At 57.0% G+C, this 19,421-nt stretch overlaps 1 protein-coding gene across 1 annotated transcript; it reads left to right on the top strand.

The window, feature by feature from the left end:
• The first annotated feature begins 1,029 nt into the window (after positions 1-1,029).
• NCS1 (neuronal calcium sensor 1) lies at positions 1,030-17,449 on the top strand. Its single transcript, XM_062505608.1, has 7 exons — positions 1,030-1,093; positions 14,215-14,239; positions 15,737-15,875; positions 16,358-16,436; positions 16,547-16,635; positions 16,933-17,010; positions 17,351-17,449. The coding sequence occupies exons 1-7, from the start codon at positions 1,030-1,032 to the stop codon at positions 17,447-17,449; spliced, it is 573 nt and encodes a 190-aa protein (XP_062361592.1).
• Positions 17,450-19,421: the final 1,972 nt, after the last annotated feature.

Raw genomic sequence — 19,421 nt, 5'->3', positions numbered from 1 at the left:
TCTTAGACACTTCCAGGGGATGGGGTAGCCACAGCTTCTCTGGGAAACCTGTGCGAGGGCCTCACCACCCTCAGAGAGAAGAATTTCTTCCTGGTATCTAATCTAAACCCTGCCCTCTGTCAGTGTGAAGCCATTCCCCCTCATCCTGGCCTTTCATGACCTTGTCCAAAGTCCCTCTCCAGCTCTCCTGGAGCCCCTTTAGACACTGGAAAGGGCTCCAAGGTATTCACAAATCCTTCTCTTCCCCAGGCTGAACAACCGCAGTTCTCAGCCTGAGCACCCTGAGTTGAAAGGGACCCACATGGATCTGACTCCTCTACGTGGGGAACAGACCCCTTTTCATGTGGGGAACCCTGGGGTTGGAAAATGCTTCTACAACTGGAGGTGTTGATGTCCCGCCAAGGTCACCCCCGGACCCCGAGCTCAGCCTTGCTCCAGGCTCTGTGTTCCCACCTCCAGCTCCCCTTCTCCTCATCCCCCGCTGCCCATCAGCAACTCCCCCCCCCCCCCCCCCCCCCCAAGCAGAACCCCGATTCCCGACATTTCCCTCCGAGTGCTCCCGCTGATCCCTGCGGGGCGGCTCGGGGGTTTCCCGGCGGCGATGGCCGCTCTGGAATCCCCCTCCCTCCCGGGTCCTCCCTCCGTTGGGAGCGGCGGGGCCGTGCCGGATCCCCATCCCCATCCCCATCCCCATCCCGCAGCGCGGGGCGGGGCGCGCCGCCCCTCCGCGCCCCCGCGGCCGCTCCGCGCCCGGCGGCGCAGGGCGGGGAGGGCGCGTGGAGTCGGGGACACGGACACGGACACGCACACGGACACGCACACGGACACGGACACGCACACGGACACGCAGCGCGGCCCCGCAGCGCGGCTCTGCGGCCAAACCCCGCCAACAAAGACCCCTCCGCCCCCCTCGCCGCCGCCCCCCGCGGGATGTAGCCGGGCCGGGAGCCCCAGCGAGGCAGCGGCCCCGCCGCTCCGTGCCCCGCAGCGAGGCCGGGAGGCGGCGGGCTCAGAGGCGCTGCCGCCACCATGGGCAAATCCAACAGCAAGTTGAAGCCTGAAGTTGTGGAAGAGCTGACCAGGAAAACGTACTGTGAGTGCCCGGGGGGGATGCCGGGGGTGTGATGGGATCCGCGCTGCCGCCCGGCCCCTCCGCTCCCCCGGCTCGGTGCCGCGGCGAGCGGCGGCTCCTGCGGGGCCGCTCCCGGGGAGGGCGCAGGCTCGGCCGGGCTTTGTTGGAAGAATTCAGGGATTGGCCTGGGAGGAGGAAAAAACCCATAAGGCAGCAGAGACGCGGAGAGGGGCAGCGAGCCAGGGGAACGCGCTGTTTTTTACAAAAACCATTTTCCGTGGCCTATTTCTGAGCCTCCGGGAACGGCGGGGCCAGGGCCGCATCCTGCCCGCCCGCGGCGCCCACCGGAGCATCGCGCCCTCCCTCGCCTCCCCCCCGCGCCTGCCCCGAGCATCCTTCCCCCGGGCTGCCCGGTACCCAGGGCCCGCCACGGGGATTGCCCTCCCCGGAGCCCGGCAGCAGCTCCCGGAGCGGGGTGCCGAGCGTCTGGGTGGCTTCCAAAGTTTGGGTGCGTTAGTTGGAGGGGTTCCCTTTGTTATTGCGCTTTGAAGTGGAGAGAAGAGCCCGACACCGGCGAGTTCGGTATTTTTCTGAGTATCTCAGTATCGGTTTAATAACCTGATTTTCTGAGCGAGTGGCTTTCCCGTCTGGACCTCCACCGTAATCTAATTAACATGGCTGGTGCCTCAGCCATCCAGTTTTAGCAAAATCATTTTTTTTTCCTGAAGGATGCACAAAGGAAACAAAGGCTTCGGTGGCTCAAGTTTGCCTCCCCGCTTGCAGGTCGCAGATATTCCCCAAACGTGCAGCAGACCTGCGAGCTCTCCCCTCTGTCATTGCTGCAGTCCCACGGCAGCGCTTACCCAAAAAGGCAATAGATTAGGATGCAGCAAGTTCTCCCATATGGAGAAGAGGCAATACTGGTGCATTGCACAACCCTACACGCGGGGTTGCTCTCTGCCATGGCACGGGAGGAGGGCAGGTGGTGGGGGCATGTCCGCATCGCCAGGCCGGGCGTGATGGTAGGAGAGGTTGGGGTACCCCGGCTGGGCTTCCTCAAAGTGCCCAGGGGGAGGAAGTAGTGAGGAGGTGGCAGTGCCAGGTGGGCACAGCCCCGGCTGGAGCTGAGCTGGGTTTTGGTGACCTCACTGCAGCTGTCACCCGCGGCGAGTGCCGCCGCGCTGGGCCAGGTACCGGCAGTGCTGTGCTGCAATCGCCCGCTCGGTTTGCAGCCACTGTGCCCACCTGATGTCTGATGGAGAGAAATCTGGGAGCTGCCAGCCCCAGCACAGCCTCATCTGCTGGAGATCTCCTGTGTGATGGGCTTTCTGCACACCTGGGGTGGCTCCTCTGCCCAGGAAGGTGCCAACACGGGGCACACAGGCAGTGGTGCACCATGTCTTACTTGCAGCTGAAGCTAGTCAAACACAGCACTGGTGAAACCAATGTCTTTGGGCACAGGGATGTCTCTTTGCTGGATAAGGCCAGTAGGTCATTGCTTTTTTGAATCACTTCATTCCCAACTTTCTGCTCCTCTCTTTTGGCTGCCCTCCCCTTTCCACTGCACCCTTTCTAAGAAAGATTATGGTCCTCTGATCCCTCCCTCAATGAGTTTCCAGTCTGTCTGGAGCTTTGCCTGCCTGCTCTGGACCTCTCTCTGCCTCTTTTTAAAAACCCCTGTACCTGTGCAGGTGAGGCAGCACGTGGCCCTTTGCGTGGCAGGAGTCTGGTGCAGCATCTCACTGTGCCCCAGCAGCATGTGGCTGGTGGTGTGGTGCCTGTCAGGGAGAGCTGTCACTAATTTCAGGGTCTGTTTGTTGAGCTCTCCTCATTCCACCTCTCGTCTCTGGGATTAATTACTTTTGCTGAGTGCTTCTGCCCCTTTTCTGCAGCTGTCAAGGCGAGCGTGCGTTCCCTTGTCTGGTGAAGCACTTCTCAGGGCCCTCCCTGGCACGGCTGAGAGCCTCTGATTTATCTTCAGACCATGGGAGATTGGAAAGACACCAATTTCCTTCTGTGTTTTGAGGAAGCCAGGCAGAAGAGAGGCAGGTAGAAGGGCAGAGCTGTGCTGAGTACAGTGGGAGGAACTGATCCAGACCCCTGTGCTGTGGCTGGTGGAACAGCTGGGGCAGGGGACAGTCATACACAGAAATCCACTCAAGAATTTCTGAGGGGTCTGCTTGGAAAAAGTTTTTTTTCCACAGCATGTTGATATTTAGGCAAGTTTCTGGCAGACACAAGAGCATCCCTGGCCTGTGCTGCCCGTCCCATGTCCTGGCTGCCACGTTACCAAGCAAGTGTTGTCCCTGCCTTGTATGTGGTGCTGTTTCTGCTACAGCACATCTGGACAGATGTCTCCAGCAGCCCAAACTGATGGGAACCTGCATTTGTCCCAGGGAGGTTCCTGTGGCAGTATGAACCATGGTTGTGGTACGTGAAGGGTTTCTCCCACACTGGGATTTCCTTCCATTGCATCATTTTCTGTTTGTATGAATTTCCACACAAAACAAAGCAAGTACCAAAAGGGCCCCTCTCAATTCTGCAGGATCAGAGGGAAATGTCGCCCCCTCTCCCTGGCCCACATGGCTTTTCTGCTAATTTATCTCTTCCATGGGACACAGAGAACCTCTGTTTCCCCTCAGTGCCTGGTGGCTTCTTGTGTCCCTTGTCCTCTCTGAGCTCTCCATCTCCTGTTTGTGGTGTTTATCTGGTTGGGCCTCAGTTGCAGCAATCCTGGGACAAGCAGGAGATGGGAGCAGCCAGGAGAGGAGCATGGAAGGCTCAGGTGCCAGGGCAGCTGTGGACAGGGAGATTGAGCTGAAGATGCTGCAGGGCTGCCAACAACAGCCTCCACGAGCTGTGAGAAATATTTTCCTGCATGCATTCAGAGCAGGCTGTCCCAGGCTCTGCTGGGAACTGGACATGAAAAGACAGGAGCCTGCAAACCTCATCTCTTGGCTCCCCTCCCCGCTCTGCTCCTGACTTACAGTGCTGGGGGCCAGATTTTAATGGCACTTGGACACCTAAAGGCGCAGAAGGGCTTCTTTGAAGTGCTGGCTGCCCAAGTCCTGTTGGTTTGGACCCATCTCCATGTGCCTTTCTGTGTCAATGGGCACCTGAGTGCCCAGGAATACCTGGCAATGCCAAGCTCTGCTGTCTGCCAGGTGCTGGAATAGTGCTGGTGGGGACAGCCAGGCTACAGGGCTGTTTAACCCTCCTTGGAGACCAGGCTGGTGCCACACAGGAACATGCAGGAGAAGTCAATGCTGAGTGATAATAATACTGAATAGTAAATTATGTAATTCTTTGTACTTTCATAGATCCTTTCATCAAAAAGCCCTCAAAGTGCCTTATAATAATTAATTAATTAATCCTCCTGATGCCTCGTTGGGGTGGCTCAGAGGTACAGCTTGGTGGTGTGTCCCAGGAGGTGATAACTCCCGAGACTTGAAGGAACCACCATCCTCCCTGGATCACATCCTCTTCCATGGGGATTTAAACCTGAGCTTAACTTAGGCCAGGTGCTCATGTCTTAGGGCCACGGTGGGATTTGGGATTGTGTTTTAAGAACCTTGTGGGGCCACAGTCAGAGGGTTCTGCTCAGCTGGAGATTTATGAAGGTCCTGAGGCGTGACTGTGGCCTGAATGAAGAGTGTGACCTGCAGTTGTAGGTGCCCAGTACATGTCCTGGGTGGAAATGACTTGGTGTGAACTTCTGCGAGAGGAATTGGGAGAGAAATCAGCTCTGAATATCCCTACTTGCAGTAGCACTCCCAGGCCAGTAACCCTTAAAATCATGAAGTGGTTTTAAAAATGTATGCTTTTTTCAGAAGAGCACATTTTATCTCTTTTTTTTTTTTTTTTCCAGTCATTTTGGTGAGAATTGGCTTTCAGGGTTCCCTTTGCACAGCTGTTGCCCATGTCCAGAACTAGCATTGTGTTATTTTTGAGGCTGCAATAGCTGAGCAATCAGGCATGCTCAGAGCTCTGTCAGTGCAGCAGCATCACTCTGGGCCAGGTAGGGGTCAGGATGGTTGGGGATGGTGGTCCTGGTGCTCCTGAGGCCACAGTGGGGCCCAGGTGAAGGTGTGGGATCCATGGCAAGGGTGTCAAAATGACACCCAGGTTATAGAGTGGGTGTGAGGAAGATGCTCTTTTGCTGAGAACCACAGCCCACCCACTGTGATCTATTTTGTGGATTTTAAACTCACTCCAGCATCATCATTTTCTGCTCTTTCACAATAAGCTGCAAAATTGGCTCCGTTGCTAGACAGTAATGCAGGGAATTAATGGGCATTAGTTTAAGAGCAAACTATAAACATATTGATTTGTAGTTACGGGGGTACGTGATGGCAGGTGGAACTCTGTGGGAAAGGAAATTCTACAATTGCAGCAGTTTGCAGCCAGGAAAATGGGTTGGTTCCTTGCTGGCTGAGCCAGGCTGGGGCTTTGCTCCATCTTGTCACCACAATGCTGAAGAAATGTGCTGGCTGGGGCAGTGGCAGGAGCAGAGGAGGGACCTTGGTAGCTCTCCCTGCTGCTGCTGGTTTATTTTTAGCCTCTGAAATGTTTGGCCCCAGGCGCTGGGTTTCTCTGCCAGGTTGGTTTGTGTTGAAATCCCTCCTGTTGCTCATCCAGCAGAACCTGGGGTGAGCTGGCCGGGTGGCTACAGACCTGTTATCCCTCAGTGGCAAGTGCTGGGTGAAATTGTCAGTGTGGGTGACTTTTAGCAAGGCTTGGAGTGACAGGACAAGCGGGAATGGCTTCAAACTGACAGAGAGCAGTGTTATATTGGATATCAGAAGGGAATTCTTCCCTGTGAGGGTGGTGGGGCCCTGGCACAGCTTGCCCAGAGAAGCTGTGACTGCCCCTGGATCCCTGAAAGTGTCCAAGGCCAGGTTGGTTTGGGGCTCTGGGGCAGGACAATGGGCAGGAGATGCCAGAGGGATGCCCAGGGGCTGGAGTTTGTTTGGGGCCAATTTTTGCTGCAGCCACGTGTAAGCCAGAGCTGTGAAGGGGGTTGCTGTAGTGCAGGTCAGTGTGGACCTGCTGTGCTGCCTCTGGAGGGCTGTGGTGGTCTGGAGGCATCTCTATCCTTCTCCAAGGCCACCCCAACCTGCTCCCAGTGAATCCGACCCAAGGCATTCTGCACGCTCATGGACCTGGGGCTCCATAGATAGATAGAATCAAAGCAAGTTATGGGTTTTCAGAAGCGAGTTTTGAGGAGTCCCTGCAGTCTCTGGGAGGTTCTTGCACTGCCAGAGTGGGAAGGGGGAGACATGATGGACACCCTGAGGGTTCCCTCTGGGGCAGAGCGGAGCACCCGTCCCCACCGGCCACGCTCTCTCCGCTGCTGCTCCGGCATCACAAGAATCACATTTCATTTATCCCCTGACATGTTAATGGATCTGCTTAACCGCTCTCCTGACCTTTGCTGCTGCTGCTATAATTAAGGTTGTGAAACAAGAAGCTCTGAAGGCATCAAAGGAAGTGGCTGCTGCAGGGGGGAGCCTGCGGGCACACTCACTCTGTTATCGGGGTGACATTTGTGGGGTCGCTTTGTTCCTCCTTCCCCTCCTTGTTCTCCTGGATCTTCTAGGGAGCTGGATGCCAAGGGAAGCCAGGGTTTGTGCCCTGGGCAGGGGTGGCCATGGGGGGGCTCAGCCCTGGGGCATGGTCTGTGTCACTTCCATCACCATCGCTGCCATGGGTTCCCCAGCCCGGTGGTGCTGGTACAGGGCTCCCTCCTCAAAACTCCCGCTGGAAGGAGGGCAGCCTATGCTTCATCCACCTCTTTCTCCAGCATCTTCTGATCGATGGCTGGAGCTGGTGGAGCTGCTCTGGGTCTCTGTGTCACCCCTCAGTGCACAGTGATCCCTGTAGGAGAGACCAGGAGGGCAGCAGAGGTGCTGCCAGGAAGGTTTGGCTCTGAGCATTCTCCTGACCTTCTTATGGCTCCAGGGAGTGATTTCTGGGCCAGAGGCACTTCCTTTCCTACTGCCCATGCTGGTCTAGAGGGGAGTTTTCTCCTCTGCCCAGGGCAGGAATTGCTCCTCAGCTTGGGGATGGCACCTTGGAGTGCCAGATCACTCTGAAATCCCTGTGGCCAAGGGATGGATTTAAGCAGGTGGCTGGACACAGCTGCCCCCTGGATGGCCAGGCAGGGGGGCTGCTCCATCCCTGCTCCCAGCAGCGCTGGGAATCCTCTGCCCCTTCAGGCATTGCTGTGTTGGCTCATGGGGAAGCTGGGATTCAATCCTGGGACAGACCTGCTGCAGCCACCAGCTCCTGCCATGGGGATGCTTCAGCCTGATTCAGTAATTTGAAGGCACTGTCCTTTGCCCTTCCCTCTCCTGCCTTTGCTTCAAAGAACAGCTGCTTCTTCTTCCCTAAACCCAATTTCCAAAGCCTAATGTCGGGTCCTTAAATATTTAATAAAGTCTAAAAAGGATTTCAGCTGCATATTGGCTTTCCTGTTGGTAGCAGCCCCGGGGGAGACAAGAACTGCTCACGGACCTGTTTATCCAGTCTGGGAGCAAGGCAGACCACTAATGGCAACCGCCAGTGAGGAGAGTGCCAAACATCCCTGCACTGCTCCGAGGATTGCTCCGAGTCTCAGAGTAACAAGTGACACCAACAACGCTGTCAGGCTCGAGCTCCCAACATCTCTGAGGCTCCTGGACCTGCCGTGGTGCTGGTGGTGTCTGTGTGTGATGGGGAGAGAAGCCAAACTGGGAAAGCTGGGATGGGGATGTCCTGCTGTGACAGGCAGGCAGCTCCAGCTGTGTTGGTGCCTGCGCAGCTGGGGTTGCTCCCAAATCCCTTGGGGATATTGCAGGGATGGGCTCCCACACAGGGATACCCTGGTGTGTGGGAGATGTGGCTGGGAGAAGGGATGGGCACAGGGCTGAGCTGGCGGAACAGTGACTAGGGCAAGCTGGGAGCAAAGGAAAATGACATTACTCATATTCCAGAAGTAGCTGTTTGCATGGGGGTGACCCTGGTGCCACAGTCATGTTTTACTGCCTCTTTCCCAGAGCTGTCCCTGTGCTGCCTGGGAGCAGAAGCAAAGCCCAGCCAGGGATGGTCTGGTGGCCCCAGAACTGACAGAGAGCATGGGACTGGGATGCCATCAAGGAGTTCAACCTGAATTTTAATGAGACCACATCATCATGACCAAACTACCTAAATTTCCAAAGTGCTGACATGTGGTATATCCTAAAAGTTACCATCATCATACAGGGAACTGAGTGAGCTCTGAGTGCCCCAGGATGGGCTGATGGACAGTCCCAGGGGAGCACTGAGCCCATGGCAGCCTGCAAGAGTTCACCCCTTCCCTCCACTGCCGTGCAGCTCCTGTGTGTGCTGGGCTCTGTGCTGGGGGTGGTGCTGGAACTGAGGCAGTGCACTGGGTAGAACCTGGTGCCAGTGCTCCAGCTGTCCCTGGAGTGCTTCCCCTCAACCCCCCTGAATTGCACAAAGGCACCTGACAGCCCAGACTGCCAGGGGTGACCCCAGCCAGCCCTGGCATGCAGTGCATCTTCCTCTCTCTGCAGGGAGGGGCCCATTCTGCTCCAGAAAAGTGCCCAGCACCTGTTTGGGGTGCCCAGAACCTGTTTGGGAGCTGGATGAAGTCCCACAGCTACTGCACTCACCTGCAATAGCTGTTGAGTGGTTTGTAGGGACAAGGCCTGGAATTGGGAATGACCACTCAGGTTATGATGTGTTTAACTCACTCTGTAGAGCCGGGGGCTGGCACTGGGCCCCCTGTTCAAACCGATGGGACCTTGCTGCGTCCGCACTTGCAGGTGTGAAGTCTGCACCGAGTACCTGCTGTACCGACCAGGTGGTCGCTCTGAGGGACCAGAGGTGAATTCTGCAGGGGCTGTTCAGACTGCGATGCTGACGCTGTGATCCCAGGGGCTGGAATGAAGCCGGGGCCAGCGCATTCACACGCTGCCGAGCCGGGCGGGAGGGAGCGGGGAGCTGGTAATTGGTCAAATATTAACATTGTGATGATGTTGAGAGCGGAGTTTGTATCAGATTTACGCTCAGAAAATTCTTAAATATGTGTTTCGCCGAGGCGAGGGGCGGAGTGTGTTTGGCATAAATCGCAGGGTGTGCGGGGCTCCCCCCGCAGCACTCGGGTGTTCCACGCGTGAGAGGCCCCCCAGAACACGCAAGAGCACCCCAGGCTCTTCCACATCGGCTCCCAATTAGTTCACGCATGAGCACCCAATTAACATACACATGAGCGCACGGTTAATTAACATATGAGCACCCAGCTGGATTTTTTATGCATGGCTGCCCAGTGAATTCCCGCTGGATCTCACGCTGCTGCTCCGTGCATGAGCGCCCTGGTGGTTGATGCATGAGTGCCCAATTAATTGGCGCACGTGCCTGCAATTAGCTCATGCCTGAGTGTCCAATTAATTCATGCATGAGCACCTGATGCATTCACACCTGAGTGCCCAATTAGTACGTGCACAAGTGCGTTATCTCCTAATCACACTAATTTACACATGAGTGCCCAATTAGCTCACGCAGGAGTGCCCGGCGAATGGGCGCGTGATTGCTCAATTAATCCGTGCAGGAGGGCTCCGTGAATTCACGGATGCCCAGAAAAATGGATGCATGAGCCCCCAGCTGGTTCGTGCATGAGCGGCCCTTCCGCTCTCGCCGCAGCACCCGGGCAGCTCACGCATGAGCACCCAATTAGTTCACCTAGAAGCACCCACATAATTCATGCACGAGTGCCCAATTAGTTCACGCATGATCTCCCGGTGTGTTTTTGCATGAGTGCCCCCAGGCTCGGGCATGGGTGCCCAGTTAGCGCGTGCATGAATTCCCCGTTCCTTCAAGCCTGAGCACGCACTTCGCTCACGCAGGAGCACCCATTGTGGGTGCCTAAATTCCCCCGGACTGGGCACTGCTCTGAGCACCCACAGCAGGTTTAGGGAGCCCCAAACCCGACGGGAGCCCCATCTGGGGGTGATGTGCTGGGTCCCCCAGGCTGGGATGCCCGGGGACCCTGTGAAGGAGTGTGTGGTGCTGGACCAGTTGCCCGTGGGTTGGCACAGCCCATGAGCTGGCATAGCTGGAGTGCCCTGTGGAGCTGAGGGAAGCCACTTTGTGCCTGGAAATAATTAACCGGTTTCCCTGATAAGGCTGCGATGCCCACGGGATCAAGTTGTTGTCCCGGCAGCTGGGGCAAGGGGGGGACGTGTGGGGGCTCGGTGGAGACTCCTCACTCCTGCTGTGTGGGGACGGCGCTTGCGGAGCCTTTGGGAACCCAAATCTTCATAAGGACAGAGCCGCGCCTTTGGTTTTGGCACACCGGAGCCGAGTGTGCACAGTCCAGCTCAGGGTACACAGCCCTGCGGCCGTGGCCAATTCCCTGCCCTTGCGCACAGGGGAAGGATGTCAGCACAAAACAAGCTCCTGTGGAGCTGTAGCATCGCGTCACCTCATGCATCGCACCGTGACCAGGGGTCCCTGAGCCATTCGAATGCACCTCCTGCCCCTGTCCAGCGAGCTCCCAGCGGCGGGGCCGACTGGGATTTGCAGTCCCGGGTTCCTCCTCTCCTCTCCTCTCCTCTCCTCTCCTCTCCTCTCCTCTCCTCTCCTCTCCTCTCCTCTCCTCTCTCCCTGCAAAACACAAATTAACAGGCTTGAGCACTGATTAACCAGAGCTGATTCTTGCTGCAGTGGCAGCTGGGTGGTGGGAGGAGAGGGGGCACGCGAAGGCCGGGTGGTGACGGAGCTGTCAGTCCTGTGCCACTGGGATTGATGGAGCGGTGGGGGGAAGAGGGCTGGGGGGGAGCTAGGTACCGGCAGCTGGGAGGAGGGGGCTGGGGGCCGCTTGGAGGCTCTGCCCCTCTACGCTGGGTGAGACGTGAGACTCCAAAACCTTCCTCCGAGCTGAGGTGGGAGCGGGCAGGGACCGACCAGCGAAGAGAGAGGCCCATCGGGTGCGGTTTGGCCGTGAGCGGCAGCTCCTGAGCTGCTCTGGGTGCTTGTCCCTGTCCCCGCTGCCGGTCCTGGCGGTGCTGAGAGTCCCGTGCCCGGCGATTCCCCGTTCTTTGCGCCAGCGGGCATCTCTGGGGCTCCCGGCTCGGCAGTGCCTCTTCCATCCTTGCGGTTCGTAACAACTGATAATACTCTGCCTTTATTTAGCGCCTTTCATCCCCGAGGAAGCCGGGACAAGCTGCTACGTGCACTATTTATAGCCCTCCCCAGCGCGGCTGCGGGAGCGGCGGTCCCTGGAGCACGGCACGGCAGCTGAGCCCGGCTCGGGGAGCCGGCCCTGCTCCGGTGGGATGCTCTGTGCGGCTGCTGTGCTTCATCCCCCTTCTTCTGGGGCTTCGGGGGCGCGCCTGGCCGAGGTTCATATCGCCGTAAATTGCCGTGTGTCTGCTCAGCATCGCGCCGGAGTCGATGCTCGGGAGGGAAATGCAGCAGCTGCCGCTGCACAGGTAATGTCTGTGAGCCCGGCTGGGCTCTACCTGCCGGGGACACGCAGAGCACAGGGACAGCCTTGTCCCCGCCTCTGTGTGTTCTCTGTCCCCGGCCTCAGGACAGGTGGCTCAGCCAAGCACTCAATAGCGTGTCCCTAAGGCTTCCATGACTGCAATTCGGGCATTAGCATTCTTAATTGGTGCCACTCGGAGTGTCAACAGCCAGCAGGTCGGAGCGGCTGGGAAGTGGCAGCCGTGGAGTCATCATCATCATCATCATCATCTGTCCCGGATCGGGAACAGCCGATACGGGGAGGCAGGTACTGCTCAGTCCTGTGGCTGGATCAGGGCTGGGGTGGTTCCCTGCCCTGGGACCACTCTGCCTATGGGCACAGGGGATCTCTGGGGGGCAGTGGAGGGGTGAACCCAGACGTGAGTGGTTTTCCAAGGGCTGGGAGATGAGGCCGCGCCCCCAGCTCGGGACAAACCTCTCAGATTCCCCAGCACCCAAGGCTGGAGGACAGGCACCGGTGCCAGTGTGCTGGAGAAGGGATGGGGCTCCGTGTGGCTCCATGCCAGGATGCACATTAACAAATCCCTCACTGGGAGCCCTGTGCTGATCTCCAGCCTGGCACCTGAATGGTTCCCTCCGTCGGAAAAGCCTCTCCTGGGAGCATCACACATCTCTCCTGCGGCACGAGGGGAGCTGGCTCCGTCCCTCCCTCCTGCCTCAGCCCGAGCGTGTCATTACCAGCATTTCTCCCGTACTAAAAAAAGCACAAATTTCTTAATTGTTTCCTGCTGGAGTTGAAAGGCAGCTCCCGAGCCCAAAATAGCACGTTGGGGGAAAAGCAGTCGAACGAGGGAGCAGAAGGCGATTTGCCTGGAGGGGCTGAGCCGAGCTCTGACTGCAGCCCCGGCTGCTGCCGCTTCCATTTTGCCTGCCCCGAGGGCTCACCCTCCTCCTCCTCCTTCCACCTGCCCTCCTCTTTGCCCATGGGTGCTTGGGCCTTCAGAACCGGTGCCTGGGGCATCTTCAGGGTGGAGGTCACGGCTGGTGTCTCAATACAGGTGTGTGCAGGGAAGCCTGTTCCTGTTGATGTCGCTCAGCATCTCTCTTTTGGAAGGATGCTTGGATGCTTCTGTGCAACTGTTTGTTTGTTGTTTTTTTTAAGGATAGGGAAATCCTTTGGAACTGCTATGAGTGATGTTTTAGCCTACCCCAGCTCAGCTGCTGGGTGCAGTGTGTCCTTCCTGGCTCCCTCCTCTCAAGAGACTGCTGTCTGTCCAAAACGAGCAACCCTCCAAATCCCTCCTGTGACTGCCAAAGCCCTCAGTGCTCTTCATCCCAGATGCTGAGCATCCCTGTGCCTGCATCCCCTCTCCTGGGGAGCTGCTGTCTGGACACCCCGTGGTGCTATAGTGGATGCTGCTTTTGCTGAATCCCAGGGAAAGTGGGGAAATTGAAGGTTCTGTCCCTCCAGCGACTCCTGTGCTGGCATGCAGGGACCCTCCAATGCATGGGGACAGCCTTGGGCACATAAATTCCTGCTAGCCGGGGTGCTGGAGCCAGAATCCAGCTGGTGATGAGGTGGGGGCCGTTGTGTCCCTTCCCGGCCACCCCCTTGCTGCCACCCCGGTCTTCACCTCTGAGTTCTGTGCCTTCAGCCAGGCACGTTACAAATCTTCCTGATGGAAAATTGCTTTCTCTTTTTTTTTCTTGCCATCCAAGGTAATTGGCATCTGTTGGTGTGTCTTTGGTCTCTATTTTTATCAGCCGTTTGCACATTGACATCTCCACTCGCCTCATTATCCCCGCGCCTTTCAGACCTGTGGCTTTTTTATCATTATTTAGATGCACAACGCAGAGGAAATGACAAATGAGGCTGTCTCCCCCTGTGCCCACCTGCTGGCACCTGGCTCCCTGCTGTGGGGAGGCACAGGCACAGCTCCTGCACTGGGACACACAGTGACAAGTGCCAGCCCCCTGCCCAGCATCCTGCATCCCTCAGAGCCTTTGCTTTGCTGAGGATGTTTTTTATCTGAGCAGCTGTCCCTTGGCTGGGGACACTTAGGGTTGCCAGTGCTGTCTGTTTTCTAATTTGTCATGTTTTGAGGGCTTTTCCAGAGCCTGGTGAGGCTCCCCAGGGTGTTGAGATGGGTTTGATGATGTTTCTCCAGAGGCAGCTGGTACCTGGGGGAAGGCCAGCCCTGGTGCTGTGCCTGTGCCCATGTTCAGTGTATCCATGTCAGGGCCAGGCAAGTCCCTTCCCTGAGCCACGTTTAGGCAGATGTTTTCAGGCTTGTTTTAGCTCTAGGAAGATGAGACAGCAGGGCCAGGTCCTCCAGCATGTCCCCTTCATGGCTCATTTTAGTTCTGCAGTCCCTGAGCACAACACAAAACATCTTGGGAATCTCCCTGGTTTGGGGGTCCTCAGCACCTGCATCCCTGGCTCTATGGACCACCTGGGCCAGCCCAGGCTGTGCCTCAAATGCAATTTCTGCCACATGGGGTACACTTGGCAGCTCAGTGAGCCCTGGGGCATCCCCCAGAGAAGTCATTGTTGGGAGCCCCAGGGCATTCCCCAGGGAATTCACTGATGTGCAGTGAAGAGGAACAGCTGTCGCTGCAAAAACACTAACTTTGTCTCTTTTTTTTCTCTTTTCTCCTGTTTTCTCTTGCAGTCACAGAGAAGGAGGTGCAGCAGTGGTGAGTGCCTGGCATGGTGGTGAGCTGGCTGGGGCATGGGGCTTGTGGGCAGGGGACAGGAGCTGGTGGCACTCAGCCACCCCACTGGCCAGGCAGAGCAGGGATGTGCAGGAGGTGTGGGCAGGTGCTGCCTCACAGAGTGGAGACCAGAAAGTGGAGAGGCTTTCCTAGCACACCCTGTGCGAGGACTGGGTTCTAGTGACTCTTCCCTCCCCACACAAGCAGCCAAAGAGCATGGGGACATGGGGACTGTCCAGCTGGTGACCTGGTGCTGGAGGCTGGTGCTGTCCCAGCACGTTCCCTTTGGCAGCAGGGCCTGCAGGGGCTGTCAGGGGTAGGATCCATGGTTTCTTGTCGGCAGCACGCTCTCACTCCATCCCCTCGGCCCCACCGAACACAGCGCCCTAGAAAAGCCACTGCTTTCCTTTCATCTGCCGATCCCACCAGTCAAGGTTTGCTTTCTTTATCTCTTTCTCTCATCCTTCCCCCCCACCCGATGAGTCATAGCTGCAGCATCGTGAAAAAGATGTCACTGGCACTTCGGTTTCCCACCTCGCCACCCCCTTCCCCTCCTCCTCCAGCCCTGGTCCCGCTGCTGCAGGTTCCTGACAGATCTGGGCGATGTGTTGCATAATATTCACGTACCCCACGTGATCCCCGTGTGGTCCCACATGCTCCCTTCATGCTCCCTGCGTGGTGCCCACACCCACGGAGCCAGTGAGCCCCTTCCCTGCACCCTGCAGTGCAGCTGCACTTCCCAGCACACAGGTCCAGACTGGAGCTGGGACTGAGGGCTTGTTGGGGTGTTTCAGCATTCACGGGTTTTGGAAATAACCTGGGCTGTGCCACCTGAGGACACAGGAACCCCGCTGTGCCCCCAGGCTCCTCTGAGCAGCTTTCATCTGGGATCGTGCAAAAATTATCATGGAATATCCTGACTCGGAAGGGACCCACAAGCATCATCATAATCCAACTCCTGGTCCTGCACATCCCAAGAGTCCCATGTGCCTGTGAGCATTGTCCAAATGCTTCCTGACCTCTGGCAGGCTTGGTGCCATCACCGCTTCCCTGAGGAGCCTGTTCCAGTGCCCAACCACCCTCACAGAATTCAGTGGTCGCTGTGCCATTGTTTTTTTGCCAGGGCGTGGCTGCAGCGTGGCATTGCTGTCAGTCCTGGCTGGGCAGTGGGTCCCTGTCACATCCCATCTCCCAGACAGTGTTCAACACAAGCCTGGTTGTGGCCCTGTAGCCACACTCGGGCTGGCAGCAGGTTGGAGCAGTGCAGTGGGCACCACACAGTGTCACTGATGCTGCTTGTCCCCGCTGCCACCCTCACTGTGGTACCCACAAGAACCTCACCCACAGGGCTGGGATGCTGTGGGTGGGTGATGGGAGCGACACAGGGAGAACCTGGGGTCCTTCCCAGCTCCAACCCACTGGGGAGAGCCTCTCAGTGGGGAGACCCTCCTGGGCCCATGCTCTGCTCTCCATTCACAGGTACAAGGGCTTTATCAAGGACTGTCCCAGTGGGCAGCTCGATGCTGCCGGCTTCCAGAAGATCTATAAGCAGTTCTTCCCCTTCGGTGACCCAACCAAATTTGCCACGTTTGTTTTCAATGTCTTCGATGAGAACAAAGTAAGTCTGGGATCCAGAGGCGCAGTGCAGGGTGGTCAGGGCTGGGCCCATGGTGATGGTGGGATGGGTTTGGAATACATCTGCCTGGCACTGGAGGAGCAAAATATTCCAGTGCTTCCTGGGCTGTGAAATTGAAGCGGCGCAGCTGGAGCGAACCCCCACACTTATTTCATTAGAGGAGAGTCAGTGGGGAAGGGCAATGAAGAAGCAAAACAGGAAAGGAGAAGCACTGCACTGTGCTTTGGTGCCGCTGACAAAAGCCATCCGTGTGCTGCCCCTGCATTCCTGAGCCACTCCTGCCGGGATCTTCAATGCTGGGCTGGGCACCAGCAGCTGGATCACAGTGCTGGAGATAAACGTGCATCACTCCTCCCTCCCTGCTGCCTTTTTGGATGTGCTCCCTCAGAGGGGATACACAGGCAGGGAGCACTTTGCTGGACAGGAGTGGTGACAGTGCCCTGACCCCTCTTTTCCTCCCCCAGGATGGGAGGATTGAGTTTTCGGAGTTCATCCAGGCGCTGTCGGTCACCTCCCGGGGAACGCTGGACGAGAAGCTGAGGTGTAAGTGCTCCCTGTGGGATGCTGGTGGGCTCAGCCCCACAAGGGTGCTGGGGTGTGTGTCCAGGGTGGGGGTCACAGTCCCAGCCCCTTGCTGTTGCTCTGTCCTGCAGGGGCATTTAAGCTGTACGACTTGGACAACGACGGATACATCACGAGGAATGAGATGCTGGACATTGTGGATGCGATTTATCAGATGGTGGTAAGAGGGGCAGGGGGGGCACGGAGAGAGCAGCCCCCGGGGGTCCCTGCTGGGCTGGAGCTTAGCTCTGTGGGAATGCTGAAACACCCCAATTCCTTCTTTGGCCTTTTTCAGTGGGGGCTTGTGGCCATCGTGGCCGTCATGGCCATGGCAGTGTCTGGTTGCTGAGGGTGGTTCTAGTGCCAACACTGTCCCTTTGCACCTTGTCCCAATGTGGAGGGGACAGTCTTTGCCTGGGGACGCCCTCCAGGCAGGGCACAGATGGGTGTGTGACGTGGTCCTGTCCTGCTGCTGCAGGGAAACACAGTGGAGCTTCCCGAGGAAGAGAACACACCAGAGAAAAGGGTCGATCGAATCTTTGCCATGATGGACAAGGTGAGGATGCTTGAGGGCTTTTTCTCTGTGGCCAAGGGATTTAGGAGGTGCTGTGGGTCCCTTTGCTGCATCTTGGCTCCTACAGGTGCCTCCTTGCTCCACCAATGCAAGGTCTCAGCTGCTGCCAAGATCACTGTGGGATCCCCACATCCCTCTGGGATCCCAGTATCCATTCCAGGGCACCCAAGGTGACGTTGTCCCCTCCATGGCTGCAGGCATGGGTGGCTCGATGGAGAAACCGAGGCTGAGGCAGTGGAGTGGGGAGGATGTGTGAGCTGGCGTGGAGGTGCCGGGGTTCTCGGCTGGGGCGGAGCGGTGCAGTAACAGGAATGTTTTGCAGAACGCCGACGGGAAGCTGACGCTGCAGGAATTTCAGGAGGGCTCCAAGGCTGACCCCTCCATTGTGCAGGCGCTCTCCCTCTACGATGGGCTCGTATAGTCCCGGGGCCGAGCGGCGGTGAGTGCAGTACCGGGGCTGTGGGGGCTCCATCTCCCACCTCCCTCACGCCATTTCCACCTCCCCCAGGCACAGGCAGCTGATTCTCCTCTGCTGAAGCACCAAAACATGGATATCCACCCCAAATCCAGCCAGGGGGAATGTTGAAACCCATTCTGATAGGTTTCTCCCAGTCCTCCCCGTGTCACAGAGCCTCCTCAGACCCCTCACCCCATGGAGATGGAAATGATTGCCCTCACCAGCAGATGTGGCTGCAGAGGAGACAGGGAGGCAGCTGGTGTGCTGGGGGCATGGGGACACTCCAGAGACAGATTATATTAAATGTTTTATTTATCTTATATCTTATTATATTATGCCCTGGAGCTGGGTTTGGCACAGGAGTTTCAGGGACACTGGTTCACAGCCTCATACAGGTGCTGGGCTAAGAGCCCCGTGGTCCTTGCTGTATGCTGTGCAGCTGTGCAGAGTCCCTTGGAGTGTTTTTGGTCATCACAGTCCAGACAGCATCCTGGGGGTGGGGTGTTTTTTAACCCCACTGGAGTTTTGAGATTTTTTCAGTATCTATTCTGTTTCCAGCTTTGCCCTTCCAGCTGCACTGCTGTCACATGAGATGCCCACAGGGGTTTCTGGCCATCCTGCTCAGCCTTTTTCCCTTCTCCCCACCCTCTCCTGCAGATGCCTGGGGGAAGATGCTCTCCGTGCCATCCGACCACCGCCGCGCGAAGCTTGCCTGTCCCTCCCGGCCTTCCTTTCTGTTCCACGAGCAAGGGATGCCCTCGAAGCGCGAGCTCACTCCCACTCTCTGCACTCTGAACCAGCCGCTGCCATTCGCCAACTTCTGCTTTTTCCAAAAAAACCCCTCGCCAGACCCCGGTCTGAGCGGCAGCGAACGCCCAAGACTTCAGGGCCGGGGGAATGGGTCGAGCATCACCACAGGCAGAGCCCCCTCTCGGCCTCCAAGCCCTCTTTGTTCCCTTTTTTCCTACGTTTTTTGGATGGGACTGCGGAAGTGCTGGCGGGGTCCTCTCTTGGGAACCAGCCAGAGATGGAGCCCAAAGGTACCGGGGGGCTGCACCCCCGGGGTCTGCCCGTGTGGGGTGGCCGTGGAGCCGAGGCACCGACGGCGCTTGGGAACAGAGTCCTGGCATCATCCACGATGCCGCTGGCAGCCCGGCTCGGCTCACTAGGGATATATATTATATTATTATTATTATTTTATTTTTTTCTTTTGGTGAAACAGTATTGTGCTTTTTGGTTTGTTGTTGTTTTTTTTTTTTTTTTTTTTTGTTTTCCTTCAGTGGAAAAAAGTGAGGCTTTTTTTTTTTTAATATGCCTATCTTGACGATCGATATCCTTATTTATTTGTTGTAAATGTTGCTGCTGTGTTTTGTCTCTCGTGTGTGTGTGTCCACCCACCCAGGTGAGGATTTGTAAGGTTTACATGCTCGTACACTATTGCGGGGACCCGGGAGCCTGCAATAACAATGAAGCCAAAAATCTGCCTTCCCCCCTCTCCTCCCACCCCCTGTATTCCAAGCTCCGTGGGCTGGCTGCTGTTTGGAGGGGATGCTGTAGCTTCTTTTCCTCTTCCTGTTCCCATGTTCCATGCATTTCTCTGTTCACCTTTCCCTTTGGGAGCTCCATGGGGGCTCACTCAGCCCTGACTCTGAGCAGACCAAGCTTCATCCCTCAGTCAAGGAATCTGCCGGGCACCAGAATGTCCCCATTTCCTTCTTTTTATTAATTTTCTCACTGCATGAAAAAGTATTAATGGAGCCCAGAGTTGGGCTTTGCTTTCAGGCAGATTCCTTTGCTCTGTTCTGCTTTGCAAACAGTGGGAAGGTGTTTGGTGGTGGCTGTGAATCGTCCTTGAAGGGGAGCGTTGCTCTGTCCTGCTCCATCTCCACATCTACGATGGGACAAGGTGACAGGGATCACCTTGCCAGGTTGGGCT

This window comes from Cinclus cinclus, chromosome 19 (genome assembly GCF_963662255.1).
Source record: "Cinclus cinclus chromosome 19, bCinCin1.1, whole genome shotgun sequence".
Classification (NCBI taxonomy): domain Eukaryota; kingdom Metazoa; phylum Chordata; class Aves; order Passeriformes; family Cinclidae; genus Cinclus; species Cinclus cinclus.
The sequence above is the reverse complement of the archived record's forward strand: the minus strand, read 5'-3'. Positions and strand labels throughout refer to the sequence as shown.

What these genes read in the sequence shown, in the direction of transcription:
- NCS1 (XM_062505608.1), top strand. Translation starts at nt 1,030, where the DNA reads ATGGGCAAATCCAACAGCAAGTTGAAGCCTGAAGTTGTGGAAGAGCTG. An exon ending in GCTGACCAGGAAAACGTACT is followed by an intron (nt 1,094 to 14,214) that starts GTGAGTGCCCGG and finishes TTTCTCTTGCAG; the next exon opens with TCACAGAGAAGGAGGTGCAG. An exon ending in ATGTCTTCGATGAGAACAAA is followed by an intron (nt 15,876 to 16,357) that starts GTAAGTCTGGGA and finishes TTCCTCCCCCAG; the next exon opens with GATGGGAGGATTGAGTTTTC.